The 22,992-nt window shown below is 44.7% G+C and overlaps 1 protein-coding gene across 4 annotated transcripts; it reads right to left on the reverse strand.

The window, feature by feature from the left end:
• Window positions 1-83: 83 nt before the first annotated feature.
• Window positions 84-22,709, reverse strand: ZDHHC9 (zinc finger DHHC-type palmitoyltransferase 9). 4 transcript variants are annotated; one of them, XM_033137288.1, is made up of 10 exons: window positions 22,391-22,708; window positions 19,855-20,120; window positions 7,094-7,254; window positions 6,217-6,375; window positions 5,216-5,353; window positions 5,001-5,049; window positions 4,722-4,824; window positions 3,826-3,929; window positions 2,424-2,574; window positions 84-2,152 (listed from the first exon to the last, which is right to left on the reverse strand). In XM_033137288.1, the coding sequence occupies exons 2-10, from the start codon at window positions 20,019-20,021 to the stop codon at window positions 2,051-2,053; spliced, it is 1,134 nt and encodes a 377-aa protein (XP_032993179.1). In that variant the 5' UTR covers window positions 20,022-20,120; window positions 22,391-22,708; the 3' UTR covers window positions 84-2,050. The 4 variants fall into 4 exon arrangements, with proteins under 4 accessions (XP_032993179.1, XP_032993180.1, XP_032993181.1 ...); XM_033137289.1 differs by lacking the exon at window positions 22,391-22,708 and adding an exon at window positions 22,285-22,315; XM_033137290.1 differs by lacking the exon at window positions 22,391-22,708 and adding an exon at window positions 21,845-21,988.
• Window positions 22,710-22,992: the final 283 nt, after the last annotated feature.

A 22,992-nucleotide genomic window follows, 5' to 3' on the forward strand; every position in this document is an offset into this window, starting at 1 on the left:
GGCTACCTACAAGCCTAACACCAATAATGGAGACTAGCAGTGGAGACAAACTGGTGCCAAGGCAACACACATAACACACCAAATAAATTCCAATACCTTCATTGAGATCAGAGGAGCACACCAAAGCTTCAAGGCAGCCAGGACCATCCTGCTCCCTGGAGCAATTTGACACAGTACATTAGAAAATATAATCCAAACAAGATGGTTGCAACACTGGAGATTTGGTCAGTAATTGGGGAAATATGGGAGTAGCCTCTACCTTTGCCACAAGGAAGGAGGGCAGCACTGGCAAGGCATCAAGCAATGATGGTTGGAGATGCTTCTGCCTATTCCTGGCTCCCACCATGCCCAGTGGGGGAAATAAGGAAGCTACATGGACCACACCACCACGCTAGAAGAGGAACCACCTTTCTCCCAGTCATTGCAGGGGACTTGCTAAACACACAGATTCTACCCCTGCAAATGAAGAGAGCACAAACTTGGCTAGAGTACTTCACTACTTAGAAACACAGTGGGAAGAACTGGTGATGCGACTGTCCTAAGCCAAGTGGGAATACACTGAGATATAACCTCTCACAGCTGCAGACCATCAGGGAGAGAAGGTGAGGGGAAGGTAAGCTTCTCTGCTGCCCTGACCTGAACAGTTAGCTAAATCTTAGGGATAGGCTAAGCAATGCTCTGCTCCCACCTCAGAAATGCTGTTCATTGCACTTTGGATATGGTCTACTCAGTGACAGCTGAACTATGCTAGAATTGTGTGATGCAGGAAGAAGGTTAGTTTTTCAGGGAGTGAGGGTTCCAGCTAGTTTTCTCCGCCATGTAATTGGCTTCTTATGGGGAGGGGGAGTGTTAAAAAAGGAGCATGTCCTTACCAACAGTCTGACCAGCAGTCACAAAATTATCCTATGGTGAAGAATCCTGATAATGTGCAGTTAAGCTGTATGAGTCTTGCTTGAAATGGCACTGAAGGCTACTTCCCCCGCCCACCCCAAACATACTACCACTCATTCAGAGCCCTTTTTTGGCAACTCCCCTCCGCTTATAAACAAGGAGGGATTGGGAGGCACAAGAAGGTCTGGACAGAGCAATTACCATTTAGCCAGATAATACAAAGAGCATCACTCAACACTCGATCAACTGAGCTGAAGAGCACCAGGTGGTTTATGGGCCACAAGGAAGTAATGGAACAGGGGCACACCTCCTATGCCTGTATAGTAGTATCCTTTCCAAGCAAATGCCAATGGCTCTATTGCTCCCACGTCACTTTACCACCTTGTGGTCCACCCTGCCCCTTCAGTAGCCCTGGCTGAGCTGCTTAGCAGTATGGAGGGGTCAGCATTTACCAATGCTACCTCAGAAGACTGGAATGGTGGGGAGGAGGGACTGAGAGAAGACCAGGAAGACATACTGGGAGAAAAGAGGAAAGAGAAAAACGTACCAGAGTTTCAATATCTAGACAAATAGAGGGAGTTGGGGGCAAGGACAAGCTAGAGCTCCCTTGGCTGGTTGTTTGATAATTTAGGACCACTTGGGGTTCAGAGGTACCATACGGCACGGTCTGGCAGGGAACATTTGGAAGGAGCGCTACGTAGAAACCTGGTTGTCTATGTTCCCATTATCAACTTGGTTCTGCTGGCTGCTGAGTTCAGCCAACATAAAATACTGCAACCACAGGTAGAAAGACAGTACAGAAAAATGCCATCAGCTCCATCTTCTACCCAGCTGGCTCCATGCTTCAACGATGTCAGGCTAGAGAGGCACTCGCTTAGAAGTGTTAAGAGACCAAAGACAGGGGAAGTGGGCCTGCCCTAGGCAGCAGCAATTGCCTTTTGAGGGGGGAAGGGTCCCTCAGCAGCATAGTGGGTGCTCAGCATCCATTTAGAAAGGGGAGTGCTGGCACTCATCAGTTTGTAGACACAGGTCACAACCACTGGTGAACAAACAGCCAAAGGGAACAGCAAGGCCACTGTCCTGCCAAGCTGTTCCCTGCCCTGGTCCTCTCCACAAGGAGTATGCCAAACAAAAACAGCGTTCATGTCCACTTCGAAGGCTAGTGCGTTGTATGCTTGTGATCCAGGGATGGAACAGATGGTTCTGCTGCAGAAGGGGGCTGCACTGTTTCCTGTGGCACCTTGCCTGTTGGCACAGGGAGCTGGAGAGGAGAAAGGAAAAAGAGGGAGAAGAGAATGAAGGGTGAGTCACAGCAGATTATTTTTTTAAAAAATCTATTTCAGAAGGAAAACTGACAATTCCCGGAGGTTTCTTTTAGGACTGCAAAGCAGAAATGACACGCACACGCACACACACACACACACACACACACACAACCAAGAAAACCCCAACCAAATTCCCTGCCCATGGCCACCAGGAGATTGCAAAGCTGCTGAGTACATTCAAAACAAGCTGGCATCTACCACACTTACCACACTCTCCTCTGGGAGGGCACTGTCACCACTGGTTTCCTGGGCACTGGGTTCTTCTGTGGTCCCCTCTTCTTGAGTGTTGGGCTCAGGTCCAGCACTGCTTTCAAGGGCAGCACTCTCCTGCTGCAAGATGCCTCGCCTATCCAGCACACTACAAGGAAAGGATGTGGTGGGGTGAATCAAGAATAGTAGTATACATTTTTTATCTTTCTAAAACATTTTATTGTGTTTTAATCAGTGGAGCGTGGATCATTAGGGTCTATGCTTGGTTTGTTTTTTTTTATTCCCCCCTTCCTATGTTTTTAGCTGTTCTTATTTCTTTCTGTAAGCTGCCTTAAGTCCCTTTCAGGGGAAAAGGTGGGGTATAAATAAATAATAGTAATAGTAATAACTGGGTCACAGTTGCACCAACCTCAGTTGCTCTCAGCAAGCCCTCACCTACCAGGAAGAACCAGCTGCACAAATATAAGATGGGGGACACCTGGCTTACTAGCAGTACGTGTGAAAAGGATCTTGGGGGTCTTAGTGCGCCACAAGCTTAACATGAGACAACATTGTGATACAGCAGCAAAAAAGTGAATGCTGTTCTAGGCTGCACCAACAGAAGTAGTGTCTAGGACAAGGGAAGTAATAGTACCTTGCTATTCTGCCTTGGTCAGACCACACCTGGAATACTGTGCCCTGTTCTGGGTGCAACAGTTTAAGATATTGACAAGCTAGAATGTGTGCAGAGGAGGGCAACCAAAATGACCAAGGGCCTGAAAAACAAGCCTATTGAGGAACAGGTGAAGGAGCTGGGTATGTTTAGCCTGGAAAAGAGGAGATATGAGAGCCATCTTCAAGTATCTAAAAGGCTGTCACACATAAGCTTTTGTGCACGTGTCTGTAAAAGTATCTTCAGCCATATGCCTCAAATAGGAGCATAATTGCTATCAATTCTCCAGATTAGTAGAAAGAAATGCTTCTGCCATTCTAACTGGTTGTTTTAAGTTATTTGTTTTATCTGCTCTTATTTTATATTACTGCGCTGATGGATATTATTTGTAAATTGAGTTATTGTACCCCACCCTGGGATCACCTGTGATGAAAGGTGGGCCAAGAATATTTAAAATAAAATAAATTAAATTAAATGGACTTGAAACAGATGGATCTGTCTGTCTCTCCTTGTGACCTCAACCTGAAGCAAGACAGGGAGATGGAAACAGGAGGAATTAAAATATTGAGCTGGTAGTCAAGGAGGAAGATTATCTCACCTAATTCCCAGAAGCTGCAGAAAATGCCATTAGTCTCTCATCACTTAGATGCACATGAGGGCCTTCAGTCCAAGCACCCCATACCCTACTATGCCCAGCACTATTCTCAGAGGCATAATGTAATATCCAAGCCCAAATCAGACCATTACCTGGGAGGCAGAGGGCCACACAAAACCTCACAGCAGTTCTTCATAATGTTGCCATGGCTATAGGGATTCTGCACACGGTTCTTCCCTGTCCAGGAACCTTTGATCTGAAAGAACAGCAAGAGGTGGAAGGAAGACCAAACACCGAGACCTCCCCCTCACAGACCAAAAAAGCACCTGTCTTGTTATCCTGTTTCTCCCTCTCCCCTTACGCTTCTCTAAGAGGATGGTCCCTGCTGCTTTCTTAATTACTTTGGTCCTAATAGAAGCCTTCCTCATTTACAGAGCAGATTTACTCGCAGAACATGAGCACAGCCGGGGGTGGGGGTGGTGCAGCTGCCCCCCATCATATAAATAAATAAAAATACTTAACTTACCAATTGCATCACAGATAACTTATTCTTCCCCACCACAAAGCCAACCCCTCCCCTGCTAACATATATCTTGGCTATGCCCATGTCCCAGAATCTGGTACGTCACTGCAAGACTTGACAAACTGTTGTCCAGCAAAATTGTTGTCTTGCCTATTAATCTGCACTTGAGAATGTTTCTTACTGTTTGGTAGTCTCTGGAGGCTATGACTGAAAAAGAGGCTCCCAAAGTAGAGAAGCCAGAGCTGCACCTTCCCCCCACCTCTAAAACATTTCAGAAAGAACTAGGGATTTAAAAAACAAAATAAAAGAAAGGCTCTGCAATGTTATTTGAAGGAATCCAATTTATTTCAAATCCATCCAAGAGATGTTTTGGACTATGTTCCAATGGTATTTAACCACTCCTGCCCATCAGGATTCCCAACCCATGTTTTCATTTAGCAGCATTTCTACAAAGAGCGTGAGGAGTCAGGTATGAAGCTGGAAGGCTGCTTGCTGGAAGGGGTATATCTTTTTATTGACACTCACATCTTCGTTAGTTGTCTGGTTCAGCGCTACCAGAAAAGTGTGGAAGCCAGTTAAACCCACCACAGACCATAGTGTGAAGAAGCAGATCAAAACCTCCAGGACTGTGAGCAGCTGAGTTAGGGATCAAGAACTGCACTACAGATGGCTTATCTTCCCCCCACATTGCAGATAACCCCACCCTGATGCCCCTCCATTGGAATAAAGATGGAGATGGTCTCTCTCATTCTCCTCCTGCAACAGGCAGGTTAGAGACAGCTGCAGCGGAAGCAAAAAGGATATGTCCCTGGGGTTTCTTTCAGAGTATTCAAAAAGCCAATCTTCAGGGATTCTATGTGAAAGGAGAAAAGTTAGTTAGTCTACAGATGCCAAACGAACCAGGAAGAGCAGGGATTGTTTCCCAATAAAACCACCCCCTTCCCAAGTGCTTTTTCAATCCCCAGCAACACAGCCCCTCTTCTCCTCCTCCGCCCCCCCGCCAAAAAACATGGACTCACTCAGGGCAACGTAGACAATGTTGAAGGAGAAGATGTAGATTGTGAGAAGAGACAAGGAGAGGATGAAGAGGTAGAAGTAACGATAGTTCCTCTTTCCCACGCAGTTGCCCACCCAGGGGCAATGATGATCAAACCGCTCTGCAAGAGCCAGACAAGCATGTCAGCAGAGCCAAAGCTGTACCTCTCCACCCTAGCCGTATAACTCTCAGCAAGAAGTCAGTACATACATATATAAATATATATGTATTTGAATTCCACTAACATGTCAAAGATAAATTGCAATTTCCTGTACTAAGTTGCTAAGGGACAGATTCACACACCCATTTTTGGGGTGGGAGAACTGCCATAGAGCAACTTTTCCCTTTAGAACCCAAATGGTAAAAACAGCCCTTTTGTAAGTAGGCTTTTGTGATTATATCCGAAGTGGCCACATCCCAGAAAAAAATACACTTCTTTTCTAATCTTTCACAGGTATAGAACAAGCACTTTTACCACATGGATTTTTTTGGCGGGGGGAGGGGATTGGTGTAGGGCAATGCCTCCTCCCTCTGAATCTGTGACAACTCTTAAACACAACTGCTAATGCACTACTCTCAGGAAGATGTAACCTAACCTTGCTATTGGGTAGGTTCCAGATCATAGCACACCCAGACTGCTTGATGACGGTCTAGGCACCAAGAATAAAAACTGAGAATGTAAAAAAAACTGAAAACGCTTTTACGTAACAAAACCAAAATCAAGTTCCTAGCCTTTATGGCTGAACAGAGGACTGAAGGTGTGGAGACCATGTCTGGTCAAATTTTACATATCTTAAAGATGGAAATTCAGTGTTCCTTCCATGACTAACAGAACCAGGACACAGAATTCGGCCATTTACAGCAGGGAACTTCTTTATTTGTAGTAAATATACAACAGTTTCCTTGTGACCTCTGTCACAGATTATCAGGAGAACTCCTTTATTAAGCTTCTTTTTCAACCACAATCACAGTCCCACTACTCACCCACACAGTTGTCACAGATGCTGCAGTGCGAGGCACGTGGTGGACGGAAGATCTTGCATGTGTAGCAGTACTTAAGCTTCACTATCTGGTTATTGATCTGAAAGTTTTTAATGCGTGGGGGTGGCCGCTGACCTGGAGGCACAGTCCCATTGGTTGCCTCTGCAAATGAAAACCAGTTTGAATAAGGCAGGGGTGGCTACCATTTTCAGTCAAACTTCTGAGAGGTGTATGCCAGGGTAAAAGTGAAAGTGGGCACTACCATTCTACACTCTCTCACACAGAATAATCACCACCCACCCACCCAGGCAGACAACTATACAGATATAAGTGTATCTTTCTCACACACAATGCACAAACCACTGCACAAAACTTAAATCTCTGCTCTTTGGAGACAGTGGTTTTCTTCATAATTTTATTCCCTATCACAGGGCTGGGCTGGGAGGAAGCAAAGGCACTTCTTCCTGCTATTTCCAGTGTTTATTCTTTCCCTTGTGCTCTTGCTAATGGCTTAGAGGTGCTCAGGAAACAGGAAGGAGCACTTCCTGTTTCCAGAACACTCTGATGTCATAGCAAAGGCAGTGCACAAAGGGAGGGAAAGGTGCATTTACAGGGGGGCTGACAAGCCACTTTGGACAGCTTGGCAGGCCTGATTAAGCTCATGGGTTCAGCACCCTGGTACGCAGCATAAAGCTGTACGCCCATATCTCTGGGCAGGACCCTACCCTCTCATACCCTTCATCATCCAGGAGCAGTGGGGGAATGCTTTCCATACCTGCAGACTCAAGTGGTTAAACTATGCTTGGAAGGTTTGAAAAAGGCACCACCCAACAGGCTGGAACTATGTTTGGAAAGCTTGAGGAAGATGCCGCCCACTCACCAATCTCCATTTCAATGAAAGCTGCCTCATCAGGCATGGCTCGAGGAATCACTCCTGGGTCACTGAAGCTTGTGCGCAGGAGGGTAGCCATTGCAAATAGGAAGAGGACAGCTCCAAAAACAGGGATAGTTGGGGACAGATGGACAGCAAGATAGCGACACCTGCAATGAGAGAAAAGCCCATAGCAACTGAAATCAGACACAAAGCCTGTAGTGTGCCAAATTACACTGGGGGGGGGGGGGCTAAAAAAACTCCAACATAATTGCTTTAAAATGTTGCCCTTTGACTTCATGTCTCCTTGATGCTCAGAGGCAGTGAGGCATCAAGGAGAATCAGGATTAAAGCAAATGCCATAGATTTCCCAAGTCCCCTGAGATGGAGGGTAGAAACTGATATTTGCTGCAGATTTCTGTGTTTTTATTTTCAGAACCCCTCTTTTCAAAACAAGATTTTAATTCTGCCATATTTTTTTTTAAAAAAGTACACTTTTCAGTCCCATTGTTTGTTGACGAGAAGAACTAGGAAAAAGCTGAGCAAATGCTACTGAAGTCTGATAATCGAACAAAGTCTACACAGCACACTTTTGGGGCCTTCTCATATACTTATGATTGAAAGTTAATGTTTGAAAGCATTTATCTGCCCCAGGAAGCACTGAAATCAAAGGGCAGTCTTTTAAAAGGCAAGACACTGGCAAAAGCACTTGTTTGCACAATGTTTTTGAACAGCCCTCAAGTACAATGTACTGTATATACCCGAGTATAAGCCGACCCGAATATAAACCGAGGCACCTAATTTTCCCACAAAAACCTGGGAAAGCTTATTGACTCGAGTATAAGCCGGTTCACCTTTGCTGCTGTGGAGGAGGAGGAGGAACGGGCAGCCCAAAAGCAACCCTTTGGGCTGCTCCTTCCTCTTCTTCCTTTGCCAAGTTTGCATTTATGCGAGCAGTTCAGGAATGGAACAAGCTGCCTAGGGAGAGTAAAGAACCGCCGTTCTTGTACACTTCTTAAGGAATGGTTGACTGGGGAGAGCGGGTGGCGGCACGAGCGGAGAGAAAGGGCTTCTTTCTCGCCACCCCCACCGCCCGCCTCACTCGAGTATAAGCCGAGGGCAGCTTTTTCAGCACAAAAAATGTGCTGAAAAACTAGGCTTATACTCAAGTATATATGGTATTTGCATCCATAATACAGGCTGGACTTTCCATTCTAGCATCCGAGCCTTTTGGGCAGCAAAATAAAGGGAACTCAAACAGCAATTACTTTTAGAGATGCAAATGGGGTGGGAGGGGGAGGAAAAAAGCCCTGTATGAGAATAGGCACACTGTACTGTTTTCTACCAGCTAATGACACCCACTCCCAGCCACCACCTGGGATTTTATTTCCATTTTATATCCCACCTTCTTCCAGTCAGAACTGAGGGTGATGTGGGGAGGGTTCCTGGATGTTGAAAGCTGTCTTATACAGTCAGATCAACAGTCTATCTAATTCAGTATTGTCTTTTTTTTTTAAACAGAATTTATTGACATTTTCATAATATAACACAAACCCAACCCCACACCTACAAATACCAAAACAAATACATATACACATAATGTCAGGATTCTTCTTCTTATCTATATACTTTACAGAAAAAAAAATTTTCTAGTTCTGAATCTTGACGTTTGACTTCCCCCGCCTATACACCTTCGGTTTTAAATCAATATACCATTTTCTTAACAACTTTTCTCTATAAAAAATTTAACTTTACTTAAAAAGAAAAAACACCATTGTCTTAATCTTTGCATTATAACCTAAATCTTAACCAAGTATTCTTATAGCTAAACTTATTTCTTCTATCCTTTATCATGCTGCTTATAACTTAAAATTCAATATCTCCTTACTTATTTAAAATAAACTTGTAATTAACAGACTTCACACTCCGATTTCGGATACCATGGCAGACCATTCAGATTATACATTTGAGGCTTCAACCCACTCCCCCTCTGTCCATTGTCCTTTTCTGTCTTTCTCCACAGCCAAATCCCTCATTGTCTTCCTCTGAGTGTCCACAGATCCAGGCAGCGTCCACATCAAACCCAGCATCGAGCCTCAGGGCGTTCCACATCTCCATTCTGGGCGATTCTTTTGCTCCTTCTTCTTGTAGAAATCTTAATTCCATGTCTCTTGCCCCCGAGCTGCCACCTCGGGGTCTGGATATTGTAAATTTTCCTGTTTCAGGTTCCTTTTCCATTCGCCCAGCCATTTCCGACCATCCTCCAAGCGCCCCTCCCAGCTCTTTGCCAAGGCTTGATTCCATTGTGTAGAACTTTTGAAAAGCCTCCTCTGTGGAAAGTACATCCTTTTTATGAATAATTCCACTCAAGACCTGTAGTTTCCGATTAAGCAATTCCATCTGCAAAATAGTGAGCATTTCCTCATCCCTTAAATCAGAGCTCGATGCCAGTGCGATCACAAAGTCCAGCATTTTGAGAGAGAGGGTGAGTATCAGATTTCAGTTCCTGTCTCTTCCTTCCTTTGTCTCAATTTTTCCCACGACAAACCAAGTCGCCGCCATTTCTCCGAAGCCGGAGTATAAAGACCAAAACTTCAAACGGAGATATTTTTTCCCCAATTAACCCCCGAAGGGAGATCTCAACAGACTCAGTTTTCAAATTCCAAGTACTTTCTATAATTGTTGTAGCAGCAGTCACTTAAAGGGTTAATCTCTTTCACCACTCGAAGGGAGGGAGGCGGGCTGCCTTTCTTCTTTCCCCCAGAGCATTCCAGGAATACAAAGAGTCAATCAATTACTCACAGCCTCTGGGTTCTTATCAGCTCCTTGATGACAGGTAGAACTTAGACGCTCATCACAGGCTTTGCCGCCGCATTTACATCCCGGTTGGGGCATGTCCCCTATAGCCCGGCTCCGTAGTCCCTTCACCCCCACTCCCCCTTTACAGGGGGCGCGGGGGAAGGGTTCGGAGCCACAACGGGCACAGCCGGGGAGCCCAGGGCACGGGACGCTCTTCCCGCACCCCAACCGGAGCCCCGCTATGCGGCTGCAGGGCTCCTGACCCCCGGGATGAACTGGGTGCTTCGCAGCCGAAGCAACCCACGACCACCCATAATGGCGTCAGCCGCCGGAAGCCCCAGTATTGTCTACACACTAACAGGCAGTAGATCTCCAGGGTTTCAGACAGGAAGTCTTTCCCAGCGGCCTACCTGGTAGGACTGAGTCTGGGATGTTCTGACTGCAAAAGATGTAACCCACCCAAGTGCTGATTGGACTGGGACCACCAGCTTACTTTCAGAATGGTTGCTACAACATGCACCTTTGCATCACTATCCTGGCCTTTTACAGTTAAAAAGAGAGAAAAAAGGACAGGACAGGAAGCAGGGGTTTGCAGAACATCACTGTGTCTATCCTATGCCTATCTTAACAATGTTTCTGCCCAAAAGGACAATATCACTAAGACAACAAAGAGGTAGGTAAACTGTGGAGGAAAATCTAGCAAGAGCAGCAAGAACAAGAGAAAGAAAGGAGAGGGGGAGACAACCCCTTTCCCCGCAGCTAAAGCAGGAAGTGGGATGCTGACAGTAGCTCTGCGGCCTCCACATCCCTGCTGGAACCAGCAGGGAACAACCTCTGCATGGAACACAACCCATGAAGAACAGCTGATTCTCTGGCACTGCTGAAGCCTTCTCTTCTCTCCCCCCCCCCACCTTGTTTTCTCTTTTTTTACACACACTCTCCTATTGAATTAATATCTAACAAGAAATCCTGCGACACCATTTCCAAGTTTCTACCTCTGGTTTAACTGCTCACTGATATGACAAGACCCCTGTATTTGGAAGTCAGAATAATTAATCATGGAAGTGTGCCCATACTTCTTTTGCACAAATAATTCTGCTTTTAAGAATGAGGTGTTTGCAACAGTACCTGTTTTAACAACTGTTAGAAGGGAGGGAAGGAAATATAATTGAGATAGGAGTCAACTTGAAAGGTCAAAGCAGCTAATTAACAGCCTTCGGAAATGGAAAATCACTCTAAATGTTCCAGTGCCTCTTGCACCATTTTAGAGTATTTACCGGTATTTGGAAGAAAACAGATGATATTACTAGTATCAAGGACAAATTTTTACAGTTTTCAAACAGAAACCTGAGGGCTAAATACATGTTACATTATTTACACTTCATAAAAAGTATGTGCTTAAATATTAGCACTTTTATTTGGAAGAAAAAGTTGTGGGGCCCCAATCTAGATCAGGAACCAGCAGCAGTTTTCTGTTCAAAAACTCCTACCTTTCAGGAGTACATTGGTATGGGCCACCAACCTGGAATGGGGCCTCACGGCTGCTTTCTCTAAAATAAAGGTGGGTGAGTTTTAAACACACTTTAAGAAAGAAGAATGAATTATATTGTTATTTGGCCCCATGTCTAGTACTTTAGAAATCAGTAGCTTGCACAAGCCACCAGAAATCCACTCCAGCAGCTACATTCTCCCAGCATTCTAATGTTGCTTCACACATATTTTTGGCATTCCAAACATTCAGAAGGCTTGTTTCATTACTCATCTGATATGCTCTCTTTAGCGAACTAAAATTAAACTTTCAAAACAAAAACACCACCATATGAACAAGGGCGGGGTCATGTGCATCAGCCAGCTAAACTTGTGTCACCATTAGAACAAATCAACTGGAACTGACAGACAGAATTTCCTTCCACGCCCTCATTAGAGAGAATATGGGAAGAACCCCAGAAAGAGGACTCTTTAGCTGAATGTCCAACATGCCCATAAGCCAAACAGAAGCCCCACTTGATAGTGGCTACCAAGTAACAAAAACAGTCCATGCCTCTCCCTCCATCCCTTAATAGGAAATTTTCAGTATATGGACCACACTTAAAATCTTTCCAACCAGCACCCAGGCAGCTTACAGTAATAGAAATTCCAACCAATCAATACAGTTAAACACAAAAGTAGAAAGAACAGATGAAGTCGCAGCAAGAGCGGCAGCAACCACCACCCAAATCCAGCCAAGTGGTGACTTTCCCACTCCACAATCAATCAATGCTGAAAGCTCATCAGCATCCACAGTGAAATGCTTTTCAATGCACTCTTCTGCACTCCAAGCAACCTTCACATTACTAGCAAGTGGGATTGCCAGCCACAACCCTTTCAGTGAAAACATGCTTCCAATATCTGAGATCAAATATTTAGCCAAGGGTGGCAGAAGCAGCTTAGTCATGCTGGCCACATGACCCGGAAGCTGTACGCCGGCTCCCTTGGCCAATAAAGCGAGATGAGCACCGCAACCCCAGAGTTGTTCACAACTGGACCTAATGGTCAGGGGTCCCTTTATCTTTACCTATGGAAATTTTGATTTGAAAGCACTAGAAGTATGGAGGCAGGCAGGGAATATGTTCAAATTCAAAGGGCACTTTAATCATTCATGGAAACATGAGCAAAAAACTTCCAAAAAAAACACAACTTATTTGTAGGCACAACTATGACACAGAAGCTTGGTACTTTGACAGGAATTTTGCATACTATCAATTATGAAACTGATGTAGCCAAACCTGCAGGTTCATTGTGCATCACCCTAAAAGAGAATCTCTGTTCTTGGTGTCAAGTAAAAAAAGCATGTTCTTTGTCATTTCTTGTTCCAAGACTCACATTTTAAGACCTGTTTTTCTACATGTGCACAAGTCACTTAATATATCCAGATCTATTTCACCAGACAGATCTCTAGGTAGAATAACTTTAGAAACAAATTGGACAGAGTCATGACTCATCAGGAAGACATACACATCACGTGAATCTCTTGTCAGCCCACTAGCTTCCTTGGGAATTCCATCTCCCCTCTCAGGATATAATATAAGGGTTCTTCCCTATTAAATAATGTTTAGCTTGCCGGGCTTTCCTCCACAAAACCAAACACCAGCCAGTGAGGCACCACTAGCAAAAGCAACAAGCAAGTCCCACTTGTGAAGGAAACATCTCCTGGCCCCACCATTCCTAAGTCAAACTGTCATATAACTTCCTCACATGCTCTTCAAATGCAAAAAGGTATTAAGATGCCTACCTGGGAGACTTGAGTTACCTGCCCAACTAGCTCTGGCCCCCATTGGTTAGAAAGAGTCAAAGGTCAATCCCTCAAAAGAGAGGGAAAGAGCCTTTAAAAAGTTGAGCTGCCTGCCTTGCAGTTGAGTCCCTGGAGAGGTGGGGTTGAAGATTGGGATTTCCATGCCACTGGGATGCTGACCATCCTTGCAGCCTACTCTTAAATATATTAGAAGTATTATATTGTAGTGGGTGAATTAGGATTAGCCCAGTTTTAGAGCCACAGTGCTATGGTTTATTTTGTATTTAGTTTTCACCTTCCACCTGCTTCTCCTCTATAAAATTTCACAATTTGGCCACTGATGTGTGTACAATTGCCAATATCAGGATTCTAAAATCTCCACGTGCCATCTGGGTGAGTCTTAGGGAGTGTGGACTGCCTTTAAACTCTGAATAACTTAGAAGGTAGCTGTCTGGGAAATGAAGAGTGCATTGGTCCCAGAATTCCTGGGCTTTAGGAAGTTTGGGAGGGGGGTATGTCAGGGAAACAAGCAAGCTGCTTTGATATCAGAGTAGGAGAAGGCAATTGGAAGCTAGCCATGATTTTCCTAGAAAGTTGTGTGCAAGTTGAACCAAGGAGTGCAGAGTACACTGGCTCAGAACCTTTTTAAAATTAACTTTTTTGTGCATCCTCAGTTTCCCCCCTTGCTTCTGGGGCTGTGGGTGACAAAAAAGAAGGGTGGCTGAGAGCAGGACCCAACTGATAATACTGCACAGCTGTTGTGCAGAGTTGGGCAAAGAAGGGGATGTAAGAGGCTCTCCTGGGCATGCCTCCTTTGCCACATCACTATCATAATAGCAAGGCTTAAATAGTCATGATCAAATTGTACCAGGAAGCAAATGTGTCTTGACACAGTCGCATCGCATTAGCAAAATAGCAAAACACATTACTGAAAACAGACTACATGGCATACCAGCTGGGCAGCAAAGAGCAAGTCACACACCCACTAACACAGCCTTGTGAAGAAGAAGAAGAAGAAGAAGAATGTTGGGGGTGATCATTCATCTCCTGTTCCACTTGTCTATGCAGCTTCTTCTCCCTATCTGTTATATACAACTGCTGGGTCATTTATTTTTATTTTATTTTTATTAAAGATTTTCTTGATTTATAAAGGTGTATGCAATGTCTCTCTCCATGTAACATTTTTACAAATCAGTTTTGGTTGTTGAGACATTAGGAAGAAAAGGGGGAAAGAGGTGGAGAAGGGTGGGGGTGGGTGACAATGTTTCTATTTTACTTAATATATGTAGGGTTTGATGTCAGCTTCGCTTGTGCAGGTTCTCTGTTGTTCGCTTGTGTTCCTTTAATGGTGAGAGAGGTTGGGGTTGGCCTAGGGTGTGGTTGTTCATTTGTGGTTGGCTGTGGTGGTCTTTGTTTTCATGGTGAGTGGGGTGGGTGGGTGTTTTGGATCAGGTTAGCCATATTGAATTGTATGCTGTTGGTGGATTTTTGTCATTGTCTTGTTGGGCTGTGTGTGTGTGATGAAGGGGAGCCATACCGGTGTCTTCTTCTGTTTGTCCCCATGTCAGTTTCAGGTTACTGGTTAGTTTTTCTAGTAGGGCTGTTTCCCACACTACTTGGTACCATTGGTCCATGCTTACTCCTGACAGGTCTTTCCAGTGTCTGGTTATGATGTTTCTGGCTGCTGAAAGTAGGTGGGTTATGAGTTCTTTGTAGTATAAGTGGGCATTATTGTCTTGGAAGATGTTTAGTAGGGCCAATTCTGGCATGATTTCTAATAACTGCTGGGTCATTTACAGTCAGGAGTGGCTCTGCACTTCTTTCCCATGCAGAAATCCCAAATATGCTGGTTGTGCCAGTGGCACACTCTCTCAGCACAGTCTCTCACACTTCTTTGCTTTAAAATGCCAGTACCGGTAGCTCTTTGAAAGCTACAGAACCAATACACACCCAGGGGGATTTAAGCTGCTAGTCCCAGGTTTAGGTGCTAATGCTAAAAGGTATAGCAGTGTCAGCAGGTAATCAATGGCTGATGTGAAGCAAAGTGGCCAGAGCATAGGAACATGGGGGTCAGGTGAGCATGGCTACACTAAGATTAAACTGAATGACCGTTTATTTCCCTTTCTCTTTCGCTTGTGCAAGTATTTCCCAATAAAATACATATTTTCAAAGGTTTAATTCACTGCATCAGGTTTGGAAGAGTCACATTTTGGGAGGCACTCTACAAATAAAAACAGAAGGGCAGATGGTGCATATACAAAACATGACTACACCTTGCTGGGACAAAAGCCAAGTTGCCACATGACAACAGTAACAGAGCAAACTGAGGTCATGCCAAACAGAATTTAATAAAACTTACATTAGATAGTTCTTGTAACTAGAGAGCACACATGCATCCCCAAAAAGAGTAATTGAGAAGCTGACTTTCACCAAAGGACTGTAGCTCTAGGACAGCACCTGCTCTGCAGGTAGAAGGTCGCAGATTCAGTCCAGGTGTCTGCAGACAAGGCTGGGAGATACCCATCAAAAACCCTAGAGAGCAGCTGTCAAGCCAGTGTGGACAATATTGAGCTAGATCAGGAGTGGGAAACTGGATCTGTCTGGTGGGTCAGATCATCACCACACTATGGGTAGGGCCTATGGGCCCAATCTGACAAATGGATAGGGCCACCAATCTGTCAATCACCTGATGACACAATGCCAAGCAATGCCAGGACTTTAAAACACTATGCAGGACTCTTTACAAGTTTCTTACAAAGAACTCTGACCTGTACTTTGAAGCTGCTAAACAGACCAATGGTCTGACACAGTATAATTCACAGTATGTTTCTAATCCAAGGATAAATGGATAGAAGTGTCCTGAGATTTCTTCCATGGCTTGAACAAGCTCTTAATTCAGTTTCAGCAGGCAATTCAACATCGCTATAGTTAAAACAGCAGCAAATAGGCACTCTTCTACCCAAAGAGGGACTCAAGTAACAGTCAAATGAATAGTACATTAAGATTTTCAGGAATCTGTGACACTGATTTGACCTCCTTTAGAAGACAAGTTCAAACACTGAACATTCCAGACTTTCTCCACAACTCCATTTCAAAAGTGAAAAGGTTTTTTAAATTTTTTGTTTCACTTTGACCACAAGAAGGGGAACAAATTGCAATAAACCAATTAACCTAACCTCTAAGGTTAGACCAATACAACAGAATCAGCAGTAAGTTGCAGGGTATGTACACACTGAATGTACATAGCTGTCCTTGATTTTACCCTTCACCATGTCCTGTTCTCATTTCTGTTATTGTATTTGCATAAGGAGGTGGTGCCCAGGACCTTAGAGAAACACAAGAGAAACGGAGTGGTACCAAGATTCAAACTCTTCTTTTCCCTTTAAAAGCACTCCCCAACATTACAGATGAAAAAAAAATCCCTGCACAATCTGCTTTCAAATGTGCATCAGGGAAATAGAATGGCTGGGGAAACCCAGCGAGATGGGTGGGGTATAAATAATCAAATTATTATAGTGCAACAGCTGCACAAAGTGCCAGGACCTGGTTACTCCAAAACCTCTTCCCATCCATAGTCAATTATTGTCAAAAACACTTACCAGTAAATGGCTTGACAAATGTTCAGTGTTCTCAATTAGGGATCTACCTTATCCAAACAAGGACCCATCAAGGAGCATGGGTCACTCAACAAGAAGATGCCAAATCACACAACAGTCAAAGGAGTCTTGGGTGTTCGCTGTTTTATCAGAATCTGCTGCTAATTTGGCAATAACTTGCTGGGCACTACTATGGTGGTAGTGATGATCGTCACTCCCAACCCAGGATCAGAGGGCAGCTTCTCACCAGTCAGTGAGGTATAGCAGCTACAGTAGTGTATGTACATCAAGGGAGACCCTGGTTTGAATTCCTATTTGGCAATGAAGGTCACTAGATCACCTTGAGCCAGTTACCATCTCTTACTGTAGCAATAGGGAACCTGCAGCCCTCCAGATGTTGTTGCATTACAACAACATTACAATTCCCATCATCCTAACCAATGGCCATGCTTGTTGGCACTGACAGGAATCCAGCATCTTGATGGCCTCACCCCTGTCTTAGCCCTGTCTTAACGGTGGCACTGTGAAAATAAAAGTGGTGCTGGAAGAGAACTATGTATACCTTAAGTTTATTGGATAAAAGGCATGATTTAAAATATAATAATAAACTATTATGCTAGTTCTGAAGCATCAGTTCATATGCTTCCCACAGGTAGCTGGGGTAGATCTGTCAACTTGTTTGCATCATGTTTAGAAGAGAAGTCAAAGTAAACCTTCAGGCAGATAAACCTGGAGACTCAACATGCATGGAATTTGAACATAAGAAGACCCTTCTTGATTAGGCCAATGGCCCATCTAGTATAGCATTCTGTTCCTAAAGTAGCCAACCAGATACCAATGGGAAGGCTCCAAGCAGCACAGGAGCACTCTGCCCACTTGTGATTCCCAGCAACTGGTATTTAGAGGATTACTACCTCAGACAGTGGAGATAGAACATAGCTATCATAGCTAGTTGCTATTGATAGATAGATTCACTGAGGATAAGGCTAACTCTCTTTTAAAGCCATCCAGGTTACTGGCCATTAATGACTCCAGTAAGTGGGAGTTTCATAGTTTAACTATGTGCTGCGTGAAGAAGAACTTTATTTTATCTGCCCTGAATCTTCCAAGTGGGATTAGAAATGCTAGCTTAGTTCTACCTACCCCTCCCTCCCTTGAGTGCTTAGCTAGGTGAGCTGCCAATGATGTGAGTGCCAACACACAATCTAGTTTTGCGCAACAGCTGCTGGGTAGAAACTGGATCAATCAGTCTATTATCTGCCAGAATGTCACATGCACAGTGTCTTAAGGGGCTCATTACAAACATAAGGTAGCAACATCTCTAAGAAAGAAGGCTGAACCTGTGGCAGCACCCATTATTTCAGGATCTTGATATGACTTCTTAGACATATATATAGATTAAGAAATCAAAGGATCATAACCCTTAAGTGATTGTGCGATTCTATGTTAACCTCTTTGTGCATAATGTACCATCTTTAATTAATTACTGGGGATTATTTCCAAGTAAATGTACATAGGATAAGATCATAATAATGATTTTAGAAGATACATTCAGAATAAAGTAAATATGACCATGTTTAGGTTGCAAATCAGAATTCAAGTTTGCTATTGCGAAGATGTGCCTTCTAAGCTGATTCTTTATGAGAGCAGAGTTAAATCTAGCATCCTGCACTGATATAATTAGTAGACAGACTTCATGCTTGGCTACATAAAATGTTGATATCAAAGTTTAGAAGCCTTCACAAACATTGTGTTACATCACAAAAAAATCGCAGTCTCAATAACTTCTTCTTTGTATCATTTCTTGCAATGACACATGAACTCAAAACAATCGCATCTTAAGAGTTAAAAATCCAACACATATTTCCAGGGATGATCCTAATTTCAGCTCTCAACAATGCAATCAAGGTGAAACTATGGGATTCTTAGCAATATTATTTCTTATATAATAGAGTTGGACCATAAAGAAGACTGGTCGCCGAAGAATAAATGCTTTTGAATTATGGTGCTGGAGGAGACTCTTGAGAGTCCCATGGACTGCAAAAAGATCAAACTTATCCATCCTTAAAGAAATCAGCCCTGAGTGCTCACTGTGAGGACAGATCCTGAAGTTGAGGCTCCAGTACTTTGGCCACCTCATGAGAAGAGAAGACTCCCTAGAAAAGACCCTGATGTTGGGAAAGATGGAGGGCACAAGGAGAAGGGGACGACAGAGGATGAGATGGTTGGACAGTGTTCTCAAAGCAACTAGCATGAGTTTGGCCAAACTGTGGGAGCCAGTGAAAGATAGGCGTGCCTGGCGTGCTCTGGTCCATGGGGTCACAAAGAGTCGGACACGACTGAACGACTGAACAACAACAATATTGCAGCATGGTTTCAATAGCTCCTTCCAGAAAAGCACACTCATTTGTCCTAGGTAAGTGACCAGCCACAAGTTTATTAACCTGGACATTCAACAATCTGAGTAGATAAACTTCAGACCCTCTGTGTTACCAAATGATTCATAAGCTCTAGTGATGAGCTGTTCAGTTAGCAAGCCAACGGCTCTCACAAATGACGCTGTAAGCATATTTGGCAGAAACAAACTGAAGTAACATCTTCTGCAATGCCACTTCCTAGTTTACAAGCCATCATATTCAGATCATCTTTTCACAAGCAACTCACACGTATCAAATCCACAATGGCAGCAGCAAACCACTAAGAAACAGTATTCATATCTTCTGTCATCAACCAAAAACAACACCTTTCAGAGGTTGTACAGTACTTTATACAGGCTAACAAGGCCCTGTGAATCTAAAGGGCCTCACCCTTCTTCACCCCCTTTGCATGGGACAAAGGCAAAATGACTTCCAATAAATTCATACAAGTTTGAGTTGGCTGGGTCAGATTATGAATCAAAAAAGGATTTTAAAAATAACAGAGTTTCACAAATACGTCTCAAGACTGATAAAGAAATCTGATTACCAATCTACTCTGCCCTTACAATTTCCAATGAATATAGTCTCTTCTAACAGTCAAAGCAATTCAAAGAGTAGAGCCATTCCAACCAACCACAGCCTTGAAAACACCCACACAAGCAAAAGTTTCAACCACTGTGAACTTACTCAAAAGCAAAGAAGAGAGCACAAGTTCCCACAATGAGGAAGAGGGTGAGATAGAAGATGCCTTTCTGTCGAGCCATCATGATGCGCCCATCACAACAGAATGTGTTTCTTCCTGGCAGCTTCTCCCATTTCCGTATCACTTTCTTCCTTGCTATCATCACAGACATGGCTGCACCTTCACAGAAGGCAGGACAACTGAGCAACAGTTGATCTCCACACTAGCCACTGGGATTCACACACCATTCTCAGAGATCCAGCCTCAGCCCCTGGAGAGGTAGAAGACAAGGAAGTTAGTTAGCACGGTTGTGCACGTGATACCTGGATTTTAAAAATTGTCTGAAATATCATTGCGGGGAGCATTTCCTTCCTGGTACACTCACATCCTACTCCCAAGCTTAAGTCACTCACTGAACAGCACTCTTTTAAATGACATTAAGTGCCTGTCTTATCCCACAGGAAGCACAGAATATGGCTTGTGCCATAACTCTAGTATGAGGAAGGCGTACACACTCCCAATGCTTTACAGTTCATCATCGATTGCAATAAAAGAGACCTCACACACACTTGTGGCTGGGTGTGTTCCTCAGAATCGTTCCCTATACCACAACCAGGATGGATGCCAGACAGGTCCCAAGAATTGCAATAGATTTGCTCTTCTCCCAATGACTTGCCAGTTTGGATCACAAAGAGCAAAGTCTTACCCTTGAAGAAATAATGTTTGACATTCATTACATTATAGTATAGTATGATCCATAATGGCACAAGGGATTTCCACACCAAATGAACATCAACCATTTTCACACCCTGCATCACACAGATCACAGAACTCTCTAGCAGGCTGCTCCTGGACCCAGCCCAGGGTTTATGGCTCAGCAGTTAAAAACAAAAAACAAACAAACAAAAAACCTCCCTGGTGCTTTGCCCCAGAATAATCCAGTGATTGAACCCACTCAGTTTCTACAGAGTATTGTCCAACAGCTGTTAAAAATCACCTTCCCATCTATTTCTTGGTTCTCTGTTGATGCCCAGCAATAAGAACAGACAACCATGAAGAAGAAGAAATCCCCGCTTTCCACCTTGGCTTTACAAATAGCCATCTCTCATAGCCATTGCTCTCTAAACTATCCAACAAGGATATATGGTCGATACACTACAGTACTGTATAGGTTTCTTCATGGTGTTCTGGAAATGAAATAGGCCACTAATTGTCTGGGATTCTGGACCCAGGCTCAATAACTTAGAATATATTCTTTCCCATTAGAATTTTCTAGCCACCCTTTGTAGTAGCAACAGTAAAGTAGCAAGGGTTTTTTGTATTTAATAATTTTTCACACCTTCAAGAAGCAGGTTGATTAATTGCACTACAATTGCACTACAATGACTGAGCAGTAGGGAGAAATAACCCAGCCTATCTAAACAGAAGCGAAGCTTAGGCTCTTATCGATGTGACATTTGCCTATTCTTCCTTTTCCTTGGTCGTTCAGCACGTGGGACAGCAGGAGCCTGTTTGGGAAAGGGGAATGTGCGGGGTGAGGGGGGGGGGGGTCGAGGCTATCGATTGTACTGACGCGCCTACCCATGAAAACACTCGAGAATCTGCCTTTCTTTCTTTGGGATTAAAAAGCACCCGCCCAAGACACCCGCTTTGTTTATTTTGGTTTCGATTACTACAAGGTCTATCTTTCTTCAGCGGCTCTCTGCTGTCTCCACGTTTAATGCCTGTCGTTCTGCACAGACAATTAAACGTACAAAAAACAGTAACAACAACATGCATTACAAAACTGAACGCGATTTCTATTCTCGTCCCACCCCACCCATGCCCACTCCCAACCCGATCACAACAAAAGCAACCACCATTAACACGGGTGGTTATTAATACGTGAATAGTAGCAATAGTAGTTATACAATTAATAAGGGGGAGAGGGAAAGCCGAGTAGACACAACCGAATAAAACAGACACAGACAGACACACACCACCTTCTCTTACAACCTGGCTCCTGCAACGGGCTCCCCAGACCCACGCGCGGCTGCCGCCCATTGTTTCCAGCTGGGCGCTCCGCGACCTTGCACCATCCGCAAGGATCCCGACGACAGTCCGACACGTGTCTCTCCCAACTCCCACGTGCGGCGCGCGAGAAGAACCGCCGCACAATGAACGCAAACACACACACACACACACACACTACGATCAGCGGCAGCAATGCGCTCCTGCCGTGCACGGCTGGCTCCACGGAGCAGAATGACAGCAAGGGAAGCTCGTGTCGGGGTGACAGGGAAAGGGGCCCACTCGCGGACCACGCCCCACGCGTAACAAAAAGAAAGAGGGGAGGGGGACACCACGCCCACCGCCGCGACTGGGAGCAGGACAGGCCGTTTGTGTGAGGAGCAGAGTGCGCCGTCCTGAGGGAACACCCCGGGCCCCGATCTCACCCGTTCCAGGAACGGGTATGGGGGTGCTTCATTCTCCTCTTTTTTCCATTGCCGTTTTTCCCCGATCTTCCTCCCTTCCCCCGCTCGCGTATTTCTGGCCCCTCACCTGCCGCTCAGCACCTTCGGGGCCGAGGCTGGGCTGCGTGCCGCCGAGGCCTTTTCTCTGGCAGATCGGCTGCTTATTGGTTGAACTGTGCTTCAGCACCGCCTCCCAGCTCAGAGGGGATGGCTCGATTGGCTGAGCTGAGGATCGCTCACTCACAATGTGGTGAAGGGAAGAGGGTGAGGCTAAGTTGCTGGGCCTTTTCTCGCTCCCTCCCACCTCACCCATTAGGATCTTGAGTGGGGGACGAGCAGTGGTGCGCTTGGCTCAGAGGCCGCTTCCTAAGATCAAGAAAGCGGCTCACCAGCAGCGGGGCGGCAGGTTGTTTACGTCAGGATCGTAGTAAAAAAAGGGGGGAGAGGTTTTTTCCTCTCCTGAGGAGAGGAACTAGGCTTTCCATTGGGCATCTCGTTCTCAAGATCCGCCTGCTATCCCTGGTTCCGCATTTTCACTGGCCGAACCGCACGTCATTAAAAAAAAAGCCACGAGAGGGGCGGAACGGCCTGATGGGCAGAGATGAAGGGCAGGACCCAACCTGAGTTTTTTTGCGTCAATGGATCAAAGGCGGGCATTCACGTGGTTGCTGTTTCGGGCACATCATTGGC

Source organism: Lacerta agilis, chromosome Z (assembly GCF_009819535.1).
Source record: "Lacerta agilis isolate rLacAgi1 chromosome Z, rLacAgi1.pri, whole genome shotgun sequence".
NCBI lineage: Eukaryota > Metazoa > Chordata > Lepidosauria > Squamata > Lacertidae > Lacerta > Lacerta agilis.

Bases quoted from the DNA above. Each gene is read 5' to 3' on its own strand.
- ZDHHC9 (XM_033137288.1), bottom strand. From the start codon at position 20,021: ATGTCTGTGATGATAGCAAGGAAGAAAGTGATACGGAAATGGGAGAAG. The intron at 6,376-7,093 runs GTGAGTGGGCGG...TTTCATTTGCAG, and splicing joins TTTCATTGAAATGGAGATTG to AGGCAACCAATGGGACTGTG. The intron at 5,050-5,215 runs GTGAGTCCATGT...CCTTTCACATAG, and splicing joins CATTGTCTACGTTGCCCTGA to AATCCCTGAAGATTGGCTTT.